Raw genomic sequence first — 22,818 nt, forward strand, 5'->3', positions numbered from 1 at the left:
TGCATGCGGACAATTTAGATGCAGAGCGGTGATTGGCTGGCTGCAAATGCAGGCGGACAACTAAGATGCAGAGCGGTGATTGGCTGGCTGCAAATGCAGGCGGCCAATTTAGATGCAGAGCGGTGATTGGCTGGCTGCAAATGCAGGCGGACAATTTAGATGCAGAGTGGTGATTGGCTGGCTGCAAATGCAGGCGGACACTAAGATGCTGGCTGCAAATGCAGAGCGGTGATTGGCTGGCTGCAAATGCAGGCGGCCAATTTAGATGCAGAGCGGTGATTGGCTGGCTGTAAATGCAGGCGGCCAATTTAGATGCAGAGCGGTGATTGGCTGGCTGCAAATGAAGGCGGCCAACTAAGATGCAGAGTGGTGATGGCTGGCTGCAAATGCATGCGGACAATTTAGATGCAGAGCGGTGATTGGCTGGCTGCAAATGCAGGCGGACAACTAAGATGCAGAGCGGTGATTGGCTGGCTGCAAATGCAGGCGGCCAATTTAGATGCAGAGTGGTGATGGCTGGCTGCAAATGCATGCGGACAATTTAGATGCAGAGCGGTGATTGGCTGGCTGCAAATGCAGGCGGACAACTAAGATGCAGAGCGGTGATTGGCTGGCTGCAAATGCAGGCGGACAATTTAGATGCAGAGTGGTGATTGGCTGGCTGCAAATGCAGGCGGACAACTAAGATGCAGAGCGGTGATTGGCTGGCTGCAAATGAAGGCGGCCAACTAAGATGCAGAGCGGTGATTGGCTGGCTGCAAATGCAGGCGGACAACTAAGATGCAGAGCGGTGATTGGCTGGCTGTAAATGCAGGCGGCCAATTTAGATGCAGAGCGGTGATTGGCTGGCTGCAAATGCATGCGGACAATTTAGATGCAGAGCGGTGATTGGCTGGCTGCAAATGCAGGCGGACAACTAAGATGCAGAGCGGTGATTGGCTGGCTGCAAATGCAGGCGGCCAATTTAGATGCAGAGTGGTGATGGGTGGCTGCAAATGCATGCGGACAATTTAGATGCAGAGCGGTGATTGGCTGGCTGCAAATGCAGGCGGACAACTAAGATGCAGAGCGGTGATTGGCTGGCTGCAAATGCAGGCGGACAATTTAGATGCAGAGTGGTGATTGGCTGGCTGCAAATGCAGGCGGACAACTAAGATGCAGAGCGGTGATTGGCTGGCTGCAAATGCAGGCGGCCAATTTAGATGCAGAGCGGTGATTGGCTGGCTGCAAATGCAGGCGGACAATTTAGATGCAGAGCGGTGATTGGCTGGCTGCAAATGCAGGCGGCGAATTTAGATGCAGAGCGGTGATTGGCTGGCTGCAAATGCAGGCGGACAATTTAGATGCAGAGCAGTGATTGGCTGGCTGCAAATGCAGGCGGACAACTAAGATGCAGAGCGGTGATTGGCTGGCTGCAAATGAAGGCGGCCAACTAAGATGCAGAGCGGTGATTGGCTGGCTGCAAATGCAGGCGGACAACTAAGATGCAGAGCGGTGATTGGCTGGCTGCAAAGGCAGGCGGATCATTAAGATGCAGAGCGGTGATTGGCTGGCTGCAAATGCAGATGGCCAACTAAGATGCAGAGCGGTGATTGGCTGGCTGCAAATGCAGGCGGCATTGTCTTTAATCGTAATATAATTGTCATGTTTTTGCATAGCATTTAAGAATAATATTATTATAATGTTATATGCATGTTATAGCTTTTAAAAAAGGAGAATGTATTTAAAAACATATATTTAAAAAAACCATTTAAAAAAAGATAGAAAAAAATATTTGACAAAAACGACTAAATATCTAAAGATGAAAAAGAGATTTCAAAAAAAGAAAGACGATGGCCGTGAGCGAGAGGAGGAGGGGAGGGGACGACGACTCACGATCCCGTGACGTGGCGACGTGGACGGCCGCGAACGCCGAGGGGACGCCGCTCAGGCGGGAGACGCCGTTGGTGGCGTGCACCTCCAGGGTGTAGGCGGCGTTCTCACGCAGGCCGCTCACCTCCACCGAGGCGTTCGTCAGCGGGAGCGGAGGCCGGAACCTCACGGCCGGGCCGCATGGCGGCGCCGGCTCCTGGCCCCTCTCCCCACCCCCCCCCCCCTGCCGGGGGGGCGGGTGGAGCCGGCACACGACGGAGTAGGCGAGGTCGGAGCGCCCGCCGGGATTCGCCGGCGGGCTCCACCGGAGCGTCACCGCGGCGGCGGCGGAGAGTGGCGAGGTGGCGACGTCCCTGGGGGCCGACGGCGGCTCTGGCCGGGGGGGGGGGGGGGGCGGAACGGAGTTTATAGAGTAGTGTAGTAGGTAGTGTATAGTGTAGTGTATAGTGTAGTGTATAGTGTAGTGTAGTAGTGTATAGTAGTAGTGTATAGTGTAGTGTATAGTGTAGTGTATAGTGTAGTGTAGTAGGTAGTGTATAGTGTAGTGTATAGTGTAGTAGTGTATAGTGTAGTGTAGTAGTTTATAGTGTAGTGTATAGTGTAGTGTAGTAGGTAGTGTATAGTGTAGTGTATAGTGTAGTAGTGTATAGTGCATAGTAGTGTATAGTGTAGTGTATAGTATAGTGTAGTAGTGTATAGTGTAGTGTATAGTGTAGTGTAGTAGTGTATAGTGTAGTGTAAAGTGTAGTGTATAGTGTAGTGTGTAGTGTAGTGTAGTAGGTAGTGTATAGTGTATAGTGTAGTAGTGTATAGTGTAGTAGTGTATAGTGTAGTGTAGTAGTGTAGAGTGTAGTGTAGTAGTGTATAGTGTAGTGTAGTAGTGTATAGTATAGTGTAGTAGTGTATATTGTAGTGTATTAGTGTATAGTGTAGTGTATAGTGTAGTGTAGTAGTGTATAGTGTAGTGTATAGTGTAGTGTAGTAGTGTATAGTGTAGTGTATAGTGTAGTGTATAGTGTAGTGTGTAGTGTAGTGTAGTAGGTAGTGTATAGTGTAGTGTATAGTGTAGTGTAGTAGTGTATAGTGTAGTATAGTAGTGTAGTGTATAGTGTAGTGTAATAGTGTATAGTGTAGTGTAGTATTGTATAGTGTAGTAGTGTATGATGTAGTGTATGGCGCATAGTGAACGAACTTGCACAGGCCACAGACTGGGGCTCGCCGCTGGGCCGGAAGTATCCATCGTGGCAGGTGCAGGACGTCGCTCCGATGACGCTGCCCGTGCTGTGTGGCGGACACCGGGAGCAGGAGCTGTCTTGGGCCGTCTCCTTATAAGAGCCCTGCTCACACACTGCACGCACAAAGGTCCCGCCCCCCGACCTGTAGCCTTTACAGACTCAGTTTAACACCTTTATTATGAACCTTTACAGACTGTTGGTGCTGTCAGTAGCGAGAGATGGGGAGAGAGATGAGCAGATGGGGAGAGAGATGAGCAGATGGGGAGAGAGATGAGATGGGGTGGGTGAGAGAGTGCGTGGGTGGGTAAGTGGTTGGGTGAGTGAGAAAGTGGGTGAGTGAGTAGATGAGTAGGTATGTGGGTGGGTGAGTGGGTGGGTGAGTGGGTGAGTGGGTGAGTGAGTGGGTGAGTGAGTGGTTGGGTGAATGGGTGAGTGAGTGAGTGGGTGGGTGGGTGAGTGAGTGAGTGGGTGGGCGAGTGAGTGAGTGGGTGGGTGAGTGGTTGAGTGAGTGGGTGAGTCAGTGGGTGAGTGAGTGAGTGGGTGGGTGGGTGAGTGAGTGAGTGGGTGGGCGAGTGAGTGAGTGGGTGGGTGAGTGGTTGAGTGAGTGGGTGAGTCAGTGGGTGAGTGAGTGAGTGGGTGGGTGGATAAGTGGTTGGGTGGGTGGGTGGGTGAGTGAGTGAGTAGGTGGGTGGGTGGGTGGGTGAGTGAGTGGGTGAGTGAGTGGGTGAGTGGGCGAGTGAGTGTGTGGGAGGTCCGCTGGGTCTTTCCACATCTCTCTCGAGGGTAAGCGATGATGAATCTACTAAAACAAATCCCAACGCGTCACCTTGGCAGGCGTTCCCCGCCTGCTGGTACCTGGCACGGCAGACGCAGCTCCCGAGGTGGCCCTCCCACTCGCCGTCGGCGTTGCAGAACATCGCCGGCTCCGGCTCCCCCTCGGGCCGGAGCGCGTGGCCCACGCACGCCCCTGTCACCTCCGACAGCGCCCACGGCCCGTCGCCGGCGGCCGGAGCGTCGGGGAACTCGGCGAGGCGGAGCGTGAGGGCCGGGCAGCGCCTGCGGTAGACGCGCACGGACGCCAGCCACGCGCAGGCCCCCGTGTCGCGGAACGCCAGACGGAGGCCGCCCCGGGAGAGGGGCCCCACGTCGCCCGCCGCCTCGACCTCCGACCCGCCCGAGCCGACGACGTCGACCTTGGAGAAGAGCCGCCGCTCGTCGTCGGCGAAGACCCCGGCGGCGACGTCGTCGGGGTCGTCCGACTCCCGGTAGTAAACGTTCAACGCGTCGTCGTCGCAGCCGGCGGCGGAGGCGGCGGCGGCCGGGAGGCGACGGGGGCACCGGCGCCGTAAGCCGAAGCGGATCTCGAGGAAGACGCGGCGAGCGTCGCCGCGCGGGATCCAGGCGGTGCGCAGCCACTTGTCCTGCCTGGGCATGGCGGGGCGGCACTGCGCCTGGTACAGCCTGGGCCTTGAGCGTTGGCCACTCGTAGGCTGCTGCCACTGCGGTCGTGGTGAGGGGAGAGGGAGTGGAGTGTGGGAGGGAGTGTGGGGGGGAGTGTAGATGTCACAGTGATTCTGAAACATTGTTCTCCACTCCTTGAATCAATTTTTATAACCTGTAAACCGTTTTACTCGCCTCGCGAGTTCGCGTCGCTCATTTTGGTCGGAGTTTATTTGCCGCCGTGTCCTCAGGTTAAAGAGGCCCAACGCATGCTCGCCGATCAGATTCTGAGTGTGGAGCGAGCAAATCCAGATTCGTTGGTTATCGTACTTGGCGACTTTAACAAAGGTAATCTCAGCCAAATACTCCCCAAATACATACAATTCATTAAATGCCCAACCAGAGAAGGGAACACTCTGGATCACTGCTACTCTACAGTCAGTAGAGCCTACCACGCCGTCCCCCGAGCCGCACTAGGACACTCTGACCATGCCATGGTCCACCTGATTCCTGCATACAGGCAGAAACTAAAACTCTGTAAACCTGCTGTGAGGACATCTAAACAGTGGACCAGTGAGGCTGTGGAAGATTTGCGGGCGTGCTTAGACTGTACTGACTGGGATATGTTCACGACTGCTACCAATAGTCTGGATGAACTCACAGAGGCTGTGACGTCCTACATCAGCTTCTGTGAGGACTGCTGTATCCCAACACGTAACAGGGTGAACTTTAACAACAACAAGCACTGGTTCTCAGCAAAGCTCAGAAGGTTGAGGTTGGAGAAGGAGGAAGCGTTTAGGAGTGGAGATAGAGACAGATTCAAGGAGTCGAAGAACAGGTTTAGCAAAGCGGTGAGAGAGGCTAAACGACTGTACTCAGAGAGACTAAAACACCAGTTCTCTACTAACGACTCTGCTTCTGTCTGGAGAGGGCTCAGACAGATCACCAACTACAAGCCCAGAGCTCCCCACACCACTAACGACTCCCGCCTGGCCAACGACCTGAACGAGTTCTACTGCAGATTTGAAAGACAATTGGACTGTCCTGAACTACCCCTTCCCACTCAAGAGGCCCCATCCCCTACCCATACTACAGAGACGACTCTCTCCTTTCAGGAGGGAGAAGTTAATAGACTTTTCAAGAGGCAGAATCCACGCAAAGCAGCCAGGCCAGACTCTGTCTCTCCAGCCACCCTCAGGCACTGCGCTGACCAGCTGTCTCCGGTGTTCACCTACATCTTTAACACCTCCCTGGAGACATGCCATGTACCAGCCTGTCTCAAGTCCTCCACCATCATCCCTGTGCCCAAAAAGCTAAGGCCAACAGGACTAAATGATTACAGACCGGTTGCCCTTACATCTGTGGTAATGAAGTCTTTTGAGCGCCTGGTCCTGGCACACCTCAAAGCCATCACAGACCCTCTCCTGGACCCCCTTCAGTTTGCCTACAGAGCCAACAGGTCTGTGGACGACGCAGTTAACATGGCCCTCCACTTCATCCTACAGCATCTGGACGCCCCAGCATCCTGCGCTAGGATCCTGTTTGTGGACTTCAGCTCTGCCTTCAACACCATCATCCCTGCCCTGCTTCAGGACAAGCTCTTCCAGCTGAACGTGCCCTACTGGATCACAGACTTCCTGTCTGACAGGAAGTAGTGCGTTAAGCTGGGAACACAAGTCTCTGACTCCAGCTCCATCAGCACCAGAACTCCTCAGGGCTGCGTCCTTTCCCCACTGCTCTTCTCTCTGTATACCAACAGCTGCACCTCCAATCATCTGTCCGTCAAACTCTTGAAGTTTGCGGACGACACCACCCTCATTGGGCTGATCTCTGGTGGGGATGAGTCTGACTATAGGTGGGAAGCTGACAACCTGGTGACCTGGTGTAGCCAGAACAACTTAGAGCTAAATGCTCTAAAGACAGTTGAGATGGTTGTGGACTTCAGGAAGAATACAGCCCCACTCACCCCCATCACTCTGTTAGACTCCCCAGTCAAAATTGTAGAGTCCTTCCGCTTCCTGGGCACTATTCTCTCCTGGGACCTCAAGTGGGAACTGAACATCAGCTCCCTCACCAAGAAAGCTCAACAGAGGATTTACTTTCTATGGCAGCTGAAAAAATTCAACCTGCCAAAGACAATGATGGTGCAATTCTATACAGCAATCATTGAATCCATCCTCACCTCCTCCATAACCGTCTGGTACGCTGCTGCCACTGCCAAGGACAAGAGCAGACTGCAGCGTATCATCCACACTGCTGAGAAGGTAATTGCCTGCAATCTACCAACCCTCAAGGACCTGCACACGACAAGGACCATGAGGCGAGCGAGGAAGATTGGGTTTCCTGCCGGTAAGGCATCACTCTCGACAGCCCAGGGGGGGGAACAGGAGCGCGGCGGCCCTTCCCCGCCCGGTGAGGAGTGCAGCGGCGGCAGCTCCCACACTAGTGGAGAGTCTGGGGGCGTCGGTACTTCGCGGGCAGGGTCGCAGGCAGGAGAGATCCCGGGGGCCGATGACCCTAACATAATCATCATCAGGTGTGAAAATCACAGCAAGAAATTTTGAAAAAAGTGGCGTTTTTTTTTTACGTTAGCACCACGGAGAGCAATTTGGCAGTTCAGAAGGACGAGTCCATCTATGTTCGGAAAAGAGGAGGGGGGAGACGAAAAATAATGGATGAGGTCTGAAAGCCACCGTAAGCGTGAACAATCAATTAAGACCCGAAATGGTTTATCAAATCCTTCCAATGATTGCTAAGCCAGAATCCATCTTCTCGGTTGAAATTGTCTCTGTGTTTGTATATGTGAATAGACTCATGAACGAATCTCTCATGGTAGCCAGATGGCTTGCAAAGAACCTCTGTCTTGGAGAAGTCAATGTCATGTGAGCCTACTTAATTATAACAGTGATCTGCTACGGCCGAGGTGTTGGTCCTACCGTGTTTCAGGTCTGCTTTGTGTTCACGAATGCGGTCCGAGACATGTCGTTTGGTTTCTCCAATGTAACTACTCCCACCGAGGCAACTTAGTGTTGTCTGTATTTATTTAAAGTTGCGCATTTTGATGATGTGACGTCACATTTCTCAAACCTCCCTCTCTCGTCACGCATCGTCACAAATGTCTGACCCCGCCCCCTAAGTGCGTGACGTCATCTATGGACGCCCCTCCCCCCCCGAACATCCACAGAGGTCTCGTGGCCTCCACGCTCGACTCACCCCGTCGGGCGGGGAGGCGACCCAGCCGAGGTCACCCTGCGTGGTCTCCGTGTCGAGCAGGTCCACTGCGGCGGGGTGGGTGGGTGGGGGGAGAGACACGCGCACGCGCGCACACAGAGAGAGACGAAGTTTCAAGTTTGTTAGGTACGAGCTGTACTACCCGGCTACGCCCGGGACGAGGATTCACCACGTCCCCCCAGTGGCGATGTTCACACAGCAGAGCAGGTACTCGTTTGATGCCGAGTCGACCTAGGGTAGGCCCAGGACCGGTAAAAAAATAATCGTCACCGGCGGTGGCCGTGAGCGGGAATCGAACTTGGGTCACTACACTACAACGCGTTACGCTTCCACGTGCGCGGGTCACATGACAGATTTGACGTCACAGCTCACTTGACGTGCAAAAAAAATAGATGCATTATTGAGCTACCCCCCTAAAGAAAAAGCAAAAGTGTATTTTTATAATTTTAGGATGGTGTACAGTCTGGAAAGTACCCACGTGGCAAATTTCCAGTTTGTTGCATGTCGGGAAGTACGCTAAACATTTTGAACAGACACACACAATCACAACTTTGCCTTTTATATCTATGGAGATAGCGCTGTGAGCCATGCGGCTCTCAAGTCGGGTGCAGCCGCAACAAACAAAATATGAACACAGAACATCTTAAAGCGACAACGCGTAACAGAAACATCCTGGAAAAAAACAGCAAATATTTAATATAAAACGCCGCGTGCAAAAAATCCCCACCACCGTGTACACGACGGCTGTCACGGACTGCCGGGGCAAGTGCTGCTGCTGCTCGCGAGTAGCAGCACCTACCAAGGCTACTGGCACTGTGGCACACGAGAGCGTGGGAGGCCAGCACCACGCCCGGCCGCCTTTGTCTCCCCAGTGGCGATGTTTACTACACACCGCACCAGGTTACTCATTTGAGCTTGAGTCGACCTAGGGGAGGCCCAGGACCGGTTCAGAGAATCGTCACTGACGGTGTTGGCCGTGAGAGGGAATCGAACTTGGGTCGCCGGGTTCGTAGCGCAGCGCGCTAACAGCTACATACACACACACAACAACCGCCATTCGCCACTAAGTGGCGGTGACATCATGACGCTTGTGCCAGGCCATGTGCACCTTGAGGTCACGCTGGCAGGTCACGGGGCAGACCAAGGTGCCACGGGTCGACTGACTGAGATGACCGAAATGACTGGCTGGTGCACCACCTGTGCCCCCTACTGTGCCAACCTGCTGTGCTTTAGCCACCCGGCGCTCCGCTCGTTGTTGTGAGCATCGCTCCTCCACCCTCCGTTGTTGTTGGAGGGCGACTGCCTCCAACTGCCCAGTAGCGTCCTTCACGAGCCTCCTCCACAGAGGCCAATTTTGACACCGCTGGTACCAGTCATCGACAAGTCCACTCAGCTCCACGTCCTCCCGTACCACATCACTCCATCTCCTCTCTAGCCCGTGCCGCGTCCGTTTATCCCCCTCGATCCGGCCGAACAAAAGCTGTTTCGGCATGCGGTGGCTGGGCATGCGGGCTACATGACCCAGCCTTGCCTGCCGGAGGAGCTCATCGATGGGACCTTGCCCAGATCTTTCAAGGATTTGTGAGCTCCTCACACAATCCAGTCTGGTTAAACCCAGGATGGATCGTAGGCAGGCCAGCCTAAATGTTTCCAACTGGCGAAAATGCTCCATTAAGGGGGTCCACGTTTCGCAAGCGTAGAGAAGGGAGGGAATGACCGTGGCCGAGAAGACCTGAAGCTTAGTGCGGAGCGACAGACCAGGTAGCTTCCACACAGCGTTACGCAACCGATGAAAAGATATTGCCGCTCGACTGATTCGGAGTGAGACCTCTGCTGTTAAACTGGAGCCAGTCATAAGCACACTGCCCAGGTATGGGAAACTCTCCACTCTCTCCACAACTGCCCCATCACCGATTGGGAGTTGTGGGGGTGGAGTGTCTGATGGTACAAAATATCCAGGCAGGTGCTTAGTTTTGGTGTGGCTGAAGGTAAGGCCCCCATCTCTTAGTGGCACGCTCCAGTCTCAGCAGCAGCGTCTCCAACTCCTCCTCTGAATGAGCAGCTATTACCAAATCATCAGCATACATAACGTGGTTGAGCAATAGGGAGCCATCCCTTGACCGCACCCGGGCATCGAACAGCCTCCCATTATATCTGTACCAAATGGAGATTCCCCCGGTACAGACACACACACTCACACACGTACACAGACACACACTCACACGTACTCAGACACACACTCACACGTACACAGACACACACTCACACGTACATACATGTACACACACTCACAGACACACACTCACACGCACACACGTACACAGACACACACTCACACGTACACACGTACACTCACACGTACACAGACACACTCACGTACAAGATAAGACAAAGATCCCCATATAGCCTTAACAGACTGTAGGGGCAAGTGCTGTTAGCGAGCACCTATGAAGGCCGAAACGGTACACGAGGGGGTGGGTGGCCAGCACCACGCCCGACCGCCTTTGTCTCCCTAGTGGCAATGTACTCATTTGAGGCTGAGTCGACCTAAGGGAGGCCCGGGACCGGTTCGAATAATCGTCACTGGTGTTGGCCGTGAGCGGGAATCGAACCCGGGTTGCCAGGTTCATAGCGCAGCGCGCTAACCGCTACACTATCGCACATATATACACACGTACACACACGTACACACACTCACACGTACACAAACACACACACTCGTACACAGACACACACTCACACGTACACAGACACACTCACGTACACACACATACGCACATACGTACACACACGTACACACACGTACACAAACACACACTCACACGTACACACACGTACACACTCTCTCTTCATGTGGTCGCGTGGATTTTTCCCTCCGTGTCCTCCGCTTCCCCCACCACCCCCACCCCCACATCGAGAATTGACGTGGCCGCTACGCGGGGCATCATCATCATCAGTTTGTGGTCACCGCTCGCTGTGCATCATCTCAGCACGCGGTGAGACGCTTCGAGCGGCGTCGGCGTCGTCTAAACAAGCGAGCAGCCTCGCCTGCTAGCGTCAAAGGCTCCGTCGGAGCGCTCCGTCTCGGCGAACGAGTTGACTCCGCGGGGAACGAGAGAGACGCGGAGAGAGACGCGGAGCTTTCAAAGAGCCATCGTTGTGCGGAGCCACGAGCCGCTTTGTGTTTTTGTCACCTTCAGTTTATCAGATGTTTTTTTTCTTCAGTTTCAGTTTATTTTGGTTATAGCCCCTGTGAGCCGTTCGGCTCTTGAATCGGGTGCAACGGCAACAAACACAAAAACACGAACGAGAAAACAGAGTGACTATGTGGTGACTGTGCAAACAGAAAATCCGTGAAAAAAAACGCCAGCAAAAATATTCCTGAAAAAAGCACCGTACACCACCAATGCTGTGTGTGTACCACCAACACTGTGTGTACACCACCAACACTGTATGTACACCACCAACACTGTGTGTACACCACCAACCCCTGGTGCACCACCAACCCCTGGTGCACCACCAACACTGTGCACCACCAACGCTGCGTGTGCACCACCAACACTGTGTGTACACCACCAACGCTGTGTGTACACCACTAACACTGTGTGTACACCACCAACGCTGCGTGTGCACCACCAACCCCTGATGCACCACCAACGCTGTGTGTGCACCACCAACCCCTGGTGCACCACCAACCCCTGGTGCACCACCAACCCCTGGTGCACCACCAACGCTGTGTGTACACCACCAACACTGTGTGTACACCACCAACGCTGTGTGTACACCACCAACGCTGTGTGTACACCACCAACACTGTGTGTACACCACCAACGCTGTGTGTGTACCACCAACCCCTGGTGCACCACCAACGCTGCGCCCACCTTCGTAAGCAGCGGCCACCGCCAAGACGGCGACGATGCCAACGGCGACAGGAGATGGAGCCAGACTCCTGCAGCTGCGGAGGGGCGCGGAGACGGAGCCTGGGGACATTGCTGCTGGTGCTGGTGGTGCTGGTGGTGCTGCTGTTGGTGGTGGTGCTGCTGGTGGTGGTGGTGCTGGTGGTGGTGGTGCTGGTGCTGCTACTGGTGGTGGTGCTGCTGCTGGTGGTGGTGGTGCTGGTGGTGGTGGTGCTGCTGCTGGTGGTGGTGATGCATGGATCGGCTCGGTTCACCAACCCTCCTCTTTTCCTCCTGCGAGGGAGACGAGCAGGCGAGAGGATTTAAAAGAATGGAATGAGTCAGAGTGAGTGGGGTGTGTACGATTAATGATTGACCCAGCTGGAGAAGACACCAATGAATTATTAACCCTGGCAGACGTGAAGGTTTCTTGAGGCTTTCGGCTCCCCTCCCACCTCCCTCCATCCAAAACCACTCCACACATCTCTCTCCTTGTGTGTACGTGTGAGTGTGTGTACGTGTGAGTGTGTGTACGTGTGAGTGTGTGCACGTGTGAGTGTGTGTACGTGAGTGTGTGTACGTGTGTACGTGTGAGTGTGTACGTGTGTGTACGTGTGAGTGTGTGTACGTGTGAGTGTGTGTACGTGTGTACGTGTGAGTGTGTGTACGTGTGAGTGTGTACGTGTGTGCACGTGTGAGTGTGTGTACGTGTGAGTGTGTGTACGTGTGTGCCCGTGTGAGTGTGTGTACGTGTGTGTGTGTGTACGTGTGAGTGTGTGTACGTGTGAGTGTGTACGTATGAGTGTGTGTTCGTGTGAGTGTGTGTACGTGTGAGTGTGTACATGTGAGTGTGTGTACGTGTGAGTGTGTGTACGTGTGTGTACGTGTGAGTGTGTGTACGTGTGAGTGTGTGTACGTGTGAGTGTGTGTACGTGTGTGTACGTGTGAGTGTGTGTACGTGTGAGTGTGTACGTGTGAGTGTGTGTACGTGTGAGTGTGTGTACGTGTGTGTACGTGTGAGTGTGTGTACGTGTGAGTGTGTGTACGTGTGAGTGTGTGTACGTGTGTGTACGTGTGAGTGTGTGTACGTGTGAGTGTGTACGTGTGAGTGTGTGTACGTGTGAGTGTGTGTACGTGTGAGAGATACACGGGGAGAGATACACGGGGAGAAATACAGGGGGAGAGATACAGGGGGAGAGATACACGGGAGAGATACACGGGGGAGAGATACAGGGGGAGAGATACAGGGGGAGAGATACACGGGGAGAGATACAAGGGGAGAGATACAGGGGGAGAGATACACGGGGAGAGATACAGGGGGAGAGATACAGGGGGAGAGATACACGGGGAGAGATACACGGGGGAGAGATACAGGGGGGAGAGATACAGGGGGAGAGATACACGGGGAGATACACGGGGGAGAGATACAGGGGGAGAGATACACGGGGAGAGATACACGGGGAAAGATACAGGGGTAGAGATACAGGGGTAGAGATACACGGGGAGAGATACAGGGGGAGAGATACACGGGGAGAGATACACGGGGGAGAGATACACGGGGAGAGATACAGGGGGAGAGTTACACGGGGGAGAGATACACGGGGGAGAGATACACGAGGAGAGATACACAGGGGAGAGATACACGGGGAGAGATACACGGGGAGAGATACACGGGGGAGAGATACAGGGGGAGGGATACAGGGGGAGAGATACACGGGGAGAGATACACGGGGGAGAGATACAGGGGGAGAGATACAGGGGGAGAGATACAGGGGGAGAGATACACGGGGAGAGATACACGGGGGAGAGATACACGGGGAGAGATACACGAGGAGAGATACACGGGGAGAGATACACGGGGATAGATACAGGGGGAGAGATACACGGGGAGAGATACACGGGGGAGAGATACAGTGAGGGAAAAAAGTATTTGATCCCCTGTTGATTTTGTACGTTTGCCCACTGACAAAGAAATTATCAGTCTATAATTTTAATGGTAGGTTTATTTGAACAGTGAGAGACAGAATAACAACAACAAAAATCCAGAAAAACGCATGTCAAGAATGTTACACAGGGAGAGATAATGCAATCAATTTATAACATTATTGACATGCGTTTTTCTGGATTTTGTGTTGTTATTCTGTCTCTCACTGTTCAAATAAACCTACCATTAAAATTATAGACTGATCATTTCTTTGTCAGTGGGCAAACGTACAAAATCAACAGGGGATCAAATACTTTTTTTCCCTCACTGTATAAAGCGCCTGCATGTTTGTTCGGGTGTGTGTGTGTGTAACATAGTCACATCCTGTGTGTGTAACATAGTCACATCCTGTATGTGTGTGTGTAACATAGTCACATCGTGTGTGTGTGTAACATAGTCACATCGTGTGTGTGTGTGTAACATAGTCACATCCTGTATATGTGTGTGTGTAACATAATCACATCCTGCGTGTATGTGTGTGTAACATAGTCACATCGTGTGTGTGATGTGTGTGTAACATAATCACATCCTGTATGTGTGTGTAACATAGTCACGTCCTGAAGCTGTGTGTGTGTGTAACATAGTCACATCCTGAAGCTGTGTGTGTGTAACATAGTCACGTCCTGAAGCTGTGTATGTGTGTCACATAGTCACGTCCTGAAGCTGTGTGTGTGTGTAACATAGTCACATCGTGTGTGTGATATGTGTGTAACATAATCACATCCTGTGTGTGTGTGTAACATAGTCACATCCTGTGTGTGTGTAACATAGTCACATCCTGTATGTGTGTGTAACATAGTCACGTCCTGAAGCTGTGTGTGTGTGTAACATAGTCACATCCTGAAGTCAACACGGGGAATGGGTTTACAAGTTGTGTAATCTCCTGTAGATGTAGATGCCAACTTGGGAGGTTGAACTTACGAATCTCGGTCCGAACAGGCCGACTGGACATATGGACAGGGGTTTGTTCTTATCGCTGAAAGTTCGTAAGTCGAATGTTTGTAAGTAGAGGAGTCCCCGGATACCACGATGTTAATTACGTGCGTGAAATAGCGCTCAGCAAAGCCCCCCACACTGAGTCTGGAGACTTTTTCTGGAGCGTGCCGCTTTGCAATTCTTCTTTGCCGACACCAACAAGTTTTTGGGCTCCGTGTGGGGAAACAAAAATGACAGCACCCAGAGAAACCCCACAAGTACATTTAGTGTGATTTGGTAACAGGCAGAATTTTAATTTTTGTTTTTTTACGGAAAGGAAATGCACGCAAAGCCCTTCGTCAATCTACTGGATGGATGAGGCCCTGTCCACGCCACGGAGTTCGTGCGGGGTTATTTGACCATACTTCGCCAGAATGGTCAACGAGACTTTCTGAAGGCGAGGAGCATGGACGTGGGATGCAGCGAGCAGCCCCGCCGTGAGTCCTTGGCACAATCCACACTCAACCCGCTTAGCTTCTCAGATATGACAAAATCGGGCGCATTATGGGCATATTCAGTCACACATCCTACTTAGACCATTCAGTTCCGTCAAAACACATCGGGCGAGGAGAGAGCAACACGATAGATGACGTTACCGTGCTTCCTCTCACCTCCTGCAGGGCTCCAAGCGACTTCTCAAGCTGCTGCACCTCACGCTCGAGCTTCCGGCAGCGTGTCGCCCGCCCGTCCGCCTCCTGCCGAGCGGCCAAACCCACCTTCAGGTCGTTCTGCAGGCACTCGCAGCGAGCCCTCGGCTCGCCCCCGGCCGCTTCCGACGCGCTTGGCGCGGGCTTCGGCCCGCGAACCCGCGCCGCATCGGCGTCGTCCTTCCTCCTCCCTCCGCCGTCCCGCCTCAAGGCGGCCGCGTCCTCCTCGCCCCGCGAGCGCCTCGCCCCCGTCGCCAGCTCCTCGACGCCCACGCCGCCCGCGCGCCTCTCCGACTCGCGAGGGGACCCCGTGGAGTCGTCTCGCGCGGCACCGGCGGCGGCGGCGGCTCCCTCGGGGTACTCGCGGCCAACGACGACGCCGGCGCCTCGTTCCGGCCGGGCTCCACGCGCCGCCGCCGCCGCCGCCGCCGCCGCCGCCTCCGCCGCCGCCTGTTCTCCGGACACGGTGCCGTTAACGTCCTTCGGGCGCCGCGCTCGGCCCTGGCGAGCCTGTTCCCCCGCCGCCGGCAAAGTCAGCGGCCCGCCGCCGCCGAGGAGGCCGTCCGAAGTGCAGGCGTGCCCGGCGGGGAACAGGTCTTCTCCCGCCCGGTGGTTCAGGCGGCGTCTCGCAGTGCGAGGGACATTCATGGTCACGGGACGTGATTTGGGAAAGGCAAATGGGACCTCTCGTCAGTCGGCTCGTTCGGCTCAAAGTTGACGGTGGGTCACGCCGTCCCTTAAAAGGCAAACAAAAAAACCACGACCATTTCATTCCCTTCAACGTGACTTTACCGAAAGAGCCAAGAATATGAATTAATGCAGTCACGAAAGCTTTAAATCAAAATAACAACCTCGGCGCGTTTCGTATTAAAACTGGCGGCAATGCTTTTGCGGTATTCGAGTCACGACTTCCAGATGACGACGGCAAGCGACGCGCTCCGGACTGCGCTTCTGCGGCCGTCTGGAACGCTCTTCCCTTCCGACGTCAGGAAGCCACCGGAGCTATGCCACTTGTTAATTCGTCTCGATTGACAAACTCGTTTCTCTAGTTCTAGATTTGAAGCTTTCGTGACTGCAAGGATCCATACTCTTTGGTTCTATTCGGTAAAGTCACGTAGGTAAAAAATAAAACAACAAAAATCACGACGTTTCGGCCACAACACAAGTGGCCTTCATCAGGTGAAGGGACCAGCCTGTCTCGAAGACTTTCACTCCAGCGTAGTCTTCGAGACAGCCTGGTCCCTTCACCTGATGAAGGCCGCTTGTGTTGTGGCCGAAACGTCGTGATTTTTGTTTTATTTTTTACCTACGTGACTTTACCGAATAGAACCAAAGAGTATCATTTCTTTAGAAGTGCTTCTGCTGTGTCTAGCTTGTTTGTCCTTCCCCCCACCCCCGTACCTCCGATTATCGCGGTTGGCTACGTACGGTGCAAAAGAAGTTCAACGTAGACGTGCGGTCGATCATCGATAATGATAATCCGACGGCGTCGTGGGGCGTGTGAATGCGCCGGATTTTAAATACCGACGGATAATCACTGTGCACGGACTGTACTCACTGTGCCCGGACTGGACTCACTGTGTCTGTGATGGACTCACTGTGCACGGACTGGACTCATTATTCCCGGACTGTACTCACTGTCTGTGATGGACTCACTGTGTCTCTGATGGACTCACTGTACCCAGACTGGACTCACTGTGCCCGGACTGGACTCACTGTGCCCGGACTGGACTCACTGTGTCTGTGATGGACTCACTGTGTCTGTGATGGACTCACTGTACCCAGACTGGACTCACTGTGCCCGGACTGGACTCACTGTGCCCGGACTGGACTCACTGTGTCTGTGATGGACTCACTGTGTCTGTGATGGACTCACTGTGTCTGTGATGGACTCACTGTGCACGGACTGGACTCATTATGCCCGGACTGTACTCACTGTGTCTGTGATGGACTCACTGTACCCCGACAGGACTCACTGTGTCTGTGATGGACTCACTGTGTCTGTGATGGACTCACTGTACCCGGACTGGACTCACTGTACACGGACTGGACTCACTGTACACGGACTGGACTCGATATGCCCTGGACTGGACTCTCTGTACCCCGGACTGGACTCACTGTACCCAGACCACGTGGTTTCGTGGTTTTGGTTTTGCCGGGAAATGCGCTGAGCTGACGCTTGCCGTCGCAAGCCAATCGCCGCATCGATTCCTCGACATCTAAAGTCGGCGCGATTACTCCCCGTCGAATCCTGCTTGATGAGAAATCAACCAATCGCCGAAGAGATTCTACGTCCCGCGCGCGTCGATTGTCGACCGTCACGAATCGACCGTCGCGATTCGATGAGGCGACTCCGACCTCCGCCGACTCCGAGGCCCACGGACGAGGCGGCCACCGCTTTCCTGGTGGCCACGCGGAGCAGCAGGAGGGCCTGGGTGAGACACGCGCTGTGGACACGTGACACCACCTGCTGTGGACACGTGACACCTGCTGTGGACACGTGCCACCTGCTGTGGACACGTGCCACCTGCTGGTGGTGTACACACAGAGACACACACACACAGAGACACACACACACAGAGACAGACACACAGACACACACACACACAGAGACACACACAGAGACACACAGACACACAGACACAGTGACACACAGAGACACACACACACAGAGACACACACACACACAACACACACAAAAACACAGAGACACACACACACAGAGACACACACACACAGAGACACACACACAACACACACAACAACAACAACCGCCATTCGCCACTAAGTGGCGGTGACGTCACCACGACGCTTGTGCCAGGCTATTTGCACCCTGATGCCACGTGACGTGTCGAACGCCCCCTGGCAGGAGGTCACGGGGCAGACCCAGGTGCCACGGGTCGACTGACTGAGATGACTGGCTGATGCACCAACTGTGCCCCCTACTGTGCCAACCTGCTGTGCTTTAGCCACCCGGCGCTCCGCTCGTTGTTGTGAGCATCGCTCCTCTGCCCTCCGTTGTTGTTGGAGGGCGATTACCTCCAACTGCCCAGTAGCATCCTTCACGAGCCTCCTCCACAGAGGCCGATCTTGACACCGCTGGTACCAGTCATCGGCAAGTCCACTCAGCTCCACGTCCTCCTGTACCACATCACTCCATCTCTTCTCTAGCCCGTGCCGCGCCCGCTTTGCCCCCTCAATCCGACCGAACAAAAGCTGTTTCAGCATGCGGTGGATGGGCATGCGGGCTACATGACCCAGACATCGCAGCCTTGCCCGCCGGAGGAGCTCACCGATGGGACCTTGCCCAGATCTTTCAAGAATTTGTGAGCTCCTCACACAATCCAGTCTGGTTAAACCCAGGATGGATTGTAGGCAGGCCAGCCTAAATGTTTCTAACCGGCGAAGATGTTCCATTAGGGGGGTCCACGTTTCGCAAGCGTAGAGAAGGGAGGGAATGACCGTGACCGAGAAGACCTGAAGCTTAGTGCGGAGCGACAGACCAGGTAGCTTCCACACAGAGTTACGCAACCGATGAAAAGATATTGCCGCTCAACTGATTCGGAGTGAGACCTCTGCTGTTAAACTGGAGTCAGTCATAAGCACACTGCCCAGGTATGGGGAACTCTCCACTCTCTCCAGAACTGCCCCATCACCGATCGGGAGTTGTGGGGGTGGAGTGTCCGATGGTACAAAATACCCAGGCAGGTGCTTAGTTTTGGTGGGGTTGATGGTAAGGCCCCACCTCTTAGTGGCATGCTCCAGTCTCAGCAGCAGCATCTCCAACTCCTCCTCTGACTGAGCAGCTATTACCAAATCATCAGCATACATAACGTGGTTGAGCAATAGGGAGCCATCCCTTGACCGCACCCGGGCATCGATCAGCCTCCCATTATATCTGTACCATATGGAGATTCCCCCGGTACAGCTATTGAAGGCTTCACGAACTACGTGGTCAAAATAGATGTTAAATAATGTGGGAGCCAGAGGACATCCCTGTCGCACCCCAAGGTATACAGGGAATGGCTCTGACTCCCGGCCACGTAGTTTTACCTGGGCCCGCTCACCATCATGAAGGTCCTTAATGATCGTGAGCAGAGGGTTAGGTACTCCAAAAGCACGAAGAACGACCCAGAGCCCAGGCCTACTGATGGTATCATAGGCCTTGACCAGGTCAATAAAGCAGAGATGTAGGTCTTGTTGGAATTCCCTACACCTCTGCTGTAGCAGACGGACAGAAAATATGGCATCTGTGCAGGACCGCCCTATCCTGAAACCGCATTGGGGCTCCGCAAGCCTCTCCTCAGCGTGCCTGGCAAGGCGATGCTGAATAATCCATGCCAGGACCTTTCCCGGCACACTGAGGAGTGAGATGCCCCTGTAGTTGTTACAGTCTGTGCGGTCCCCCTTCTTAAAAAGGGGGACCACCAGGGCATCCTTCCAATCCTGCGGAACCCGTCCAGTGGTCCAGACTGTTGTTATGATGTCATATAGGGCAGTCTGTGCACAAACGCCACCCTCCCTCAGCATTTCGCTTGGGAGATCATCTCTGCCCGCTGCCTTTCCTGGTCTCAGACTCCGGATCGCCTTCAATACTTCCTCAACAGATGGCACCTCAGCCAGCCACTCACAGGGGGTGACTTCATCCAATATTTGAGGCACCGCAGCCTCAGCAGGGTCATCCTCACTTTGTGCCACGATGTTTTCCTGGCTGAGGGATTTTCCCTCCCCCAGGACCTCACAGAAATGCTCAGCAAATCTGCGAACCTGTTCCTGGGGGTCGGAAATTGGATCACCGTTTTTTCCCCTAATGATGGTAATAGGTGTGGCACTGCAGGTTACTTTTTGGATGGAGTTAAATAGAGATTTGTGATCACGGGCCACTGAGGCAGACTCCATCTCCTCAGCAACCCGCGACCACCACCCATCCTTGCAGCGCCTCACGGCTCTCCGAACCTCCGAGCGAAGGCTGCGGTAAGCCTCATTCTCTGATGTGGGATTCTGTAGCCGATGACAGTGGGCCTGTCGCTTTTTCTCAACCATCCTGAACAACTCCTCTGTCATCCAGGGTGTCTGGGGAGGTCTGGACCACGTACCCAAAGCAGCCATTGCAGCTGCATGAGTCACAGTCCTAAACCTCGCCCATTTACCCTCGACATCAGGAGGAGTCGGGGACGATGCCAATCCCAGCCGCAAGCGATGATGAAATTCTCGCTTGCAACTTTCATCAGATAACTGAGACCAGGCCACTTTAGGTTGGAATGGGGTCCTGGGTGTACACCCACCACCGGAGTGGAAGAATGGCAGGCGCATCTTACAGATGACTAGTCGATGGTCAGAGGGCAGATCAGCTCCACGGTAGGTCCTGGTGTCAAGGACATGGGCTCGCATTCGCTGGTCCGTCACTATGTAGTCCAGCAAATGTTCTTGCTTGGACCCGGCATGCATCCATGATGTTGTGTGGATGCGCCGATGCCGGAACAGCGTGTTGGTAATTACAAGCCCATGGGCTGCACAAAAATCTAGCAGCCTCCTACCGTTGTTATTGAGCTGATCTGGGCCATGCCCTCCAATCACTCCAGACCAGGTGCCAGTATCATGACCAACTCGGGCATTGAAGTCACCCAACATGATGACTCTATCCCGAGGGGCCACTTTAGCCAGCACCTGTGACAGGAGGTCATAGAAGGCATCTGACTCATCGGCTTTGCCTGCATCCCTCCACGGATGTTCATCTTCGGTGGGGGCATAAGTAACCACGACCACCATTCCTCACCTCCGGTTGATGGGAAGGCGAGCCCAAAGTAGCCTGGGGCTTACAGCTTCCCACACCTCACCGCCACGCTCCCACGCCCCCTTCATTCTTTTGTTCAAAAGAAGACCCACACCCTGTTGTTTGGCAGTCTGCTGCCCCGAGTAGAGGACTGTCCACCCCTCATGGTGGCAGGAGCCAGAGCCGGTCCACCGGACCTCCTGAATGCCGCATAGATCCAGGCGGTACCGGTCCAGCTCCCGACAGAGGAGTGGCAGCCTCTCCTCTGCAGTGAGCGTTCGAACATTCCACGTGGCCACCCGTAGTGGCTTTTCGTTGTTTCTGGAGTAGCCCCGAGGGTAGGTATTCAATCTCCTGGCTCCGCCAATTGGGGTTTGGCCAGGAGACGTCATAGACGCCTGGCCCCCCGGCACAAGAGACACACACAGACACACAAACACAACACAAATGTCTCCCCGTGTAGTCTCCCTGACGGGCTGCGTGAGGCTTACACACACAGAGACACACACACAGAGACACACACACAGACACACACACAGAGACACACAGAGACACACAGAGACACACACACACAGAGACACACAGACACAGAGACACACACACAGAGACACACAACACACACACAGAGACACACACAGAGACACACACACAGACACACACAGACACATACACAGACACACACAGACACACAGAGACACAGACACAACACAAATGTCTCCCCGTGTAGTCTCCCTGACGGGCTGCGTGAGGCTGACAGACACACACAGAGACACACACACAGACACACACATAGAGACAGACACACACAACACACACACAGAGATACACACACAGAGACACACACACAGAGACACACACACACAGACACATACACAGACACACACAGACACAGACACACACAGACACACACACAGACAGACACAACACAAATGTCTCCCCGTGTAGTCTCCCTGACGGACTGCGTGAGGCTGACAGAGCCCGCGCGTCTTTGTGGGCCTCAGGCTGTGAGGGCGAGAGGTCGGCTCCACTCTCTCACTCACCGCGCCCGTTGTGTCGCTCGCTCTCGTTCACGTTTTTGTTTTATTATAGTCGTAGTAGTTGTTGATATTACAGTATTAGTTATTATAGCAGTTCATGTTTTTATTACTATTGTAATTGTTTATATTATTGCTGTTGTAAGTTGTTGATGTTATTATTAGTGTTATAGTTACGATTGTAGATGTTATTGCTATTATAGTAGTAGTTATACTTATGATTATAGATGTTGTGGTGATGGTGGTGCTGGTTGTTAGTCTCCTCAGAACACACAGCCGCCTTCTCCCGCCAAAACGCGACAGTTTGGTGGTGGAGGGAGAGGGTTGTGGGCGAAACCAACGCGAGCAGCGGGCGAGGGAGGGGTGAATGCCACCGGCGAACTTAAATTGTTTTAATTTAGGAGGGTACACAGCAAACCCCACCTTTCACTAACGCTAGCGAGCCCCTCTTGCTTCTTGTCGCTATGGATGAAATAATTAAACATCAAACAAATTCGCTACATTTATTCAGGGCGTCTTGAGTTTTGATGCTTTTCATCCCCCTCCCCCTCTTCCGGGCTATGCTTGGTATAGTCTAAAACGCAGCAGCGCCTTATCTACTCTATGCTATTTACCATGGGCCTTAATCCGGGCTATGAAATAAAGTTCAATGTCACGTGCAATGGAGCTGACCAATTAAAAAACACCCACAAAATATCAACACCACGTGACTCGTGGTGGGAGGGGGGTTG

At 53.7% G+C, this 22,818-nt stretch overlaps 2 protein-coding genes across 2 annotated transcripts in view; both read right to left on the reverse strand.

Moving 5' to 3' along the window:
- The window catches only part of LOC142917156 (ephrin type-A receptor 5-like), a 31,884-nt gene extending 19,814 nt beyond the window's left edge, over nt 1-12,070 (reverse strand). The window contains exons 1-5 of the mRNA XM_076061863.1: nt 11,660-12,070; nt 7,761-7,825; nt 3,934-4,606; nt 3,065-3,220; nt 1,876-2,244 (exon numbers count right to left, since the gene is read on the reverse strand). Coding sequence (XP_075917978.1) covers nt 1,876-2,244; nt 3,065-3,220; nt 3,934-4,606; nt 7,761-7,825; nt 11,660-11,768 — 1,372 coding nt within the window. The 5' untranslated portion in view covers nt 11,769-12,070. The remainder of the gene's footprint in view (nt 1-1,875; nt 2,245-3,064; nt 3,221-3,933; nt 4,607-7,760; nt 7,826-11,659) is intronic.
- A 2,941-nt stretch (nt 12,071-15,011) lies between these two features.
- LOC142917157 (uncharacterized) lies at nt 15,012-22,370 on the reverse strand. The gene is made up of 3 exons (XM_076061864.1): nt 22,094-22,370; nt 15,245-16,016; nt 15,012-15,107 (listed from the first exon to the last, which is right to left on the reverse strand). Exons 2-3 carry the CDS (start codon nt 15,926-15,928, stop codon nt 15,012-15,014), a joined length of 780 nt encoding a protein of 259 aa, XP_075917979.1. The 5' UTR covers nt 15,929-16,016; nt 22,094-22,370.
- Between the last annotated feature and the right edge of the window lie 448 nt (nt 22,371-22,818).

The sequence above is a fragment of the Petromyzon marinus genome, unplaced genomic scaffold (assembly GCF_048934315.1).
Source record: "Petromyzon marinus isolate PM22_M1 ecotype Great Lakes invasive population unplaced genomic scaffold, UKy_Petmar_22M1.pri1.0 PM_G_Scaffold_43, whole genome shotgun sequence".
Classification (NCBI taxonomy): domain Eukaryota; kingdom Metazoa; phylum Chordata; class Hyperoartia; order Petromyzontiformes; family Petromyzontidae; genus Petromyzon; species Petromyzon marinus.

What these genes read in the sequence shown, in the direction of transcription:
- LOC142917157 (XM_076061864.1), bottom strand. Translation starts at nt 15,928, where the DNA reads ATGAATGTCCCTCGCACTGCGAGACGCCGCCTGAACCACCGGGCGGGA. An exon ending in CGCTTGGAGCCCTGCAGGAG is followed by an intron (nt 15,108 to 15,244) that starts GTGAGAGGAAGC and finishes ATATCTGAGAAG; the next exon opens with CTAAGCGGGTTGAGTGTGGA.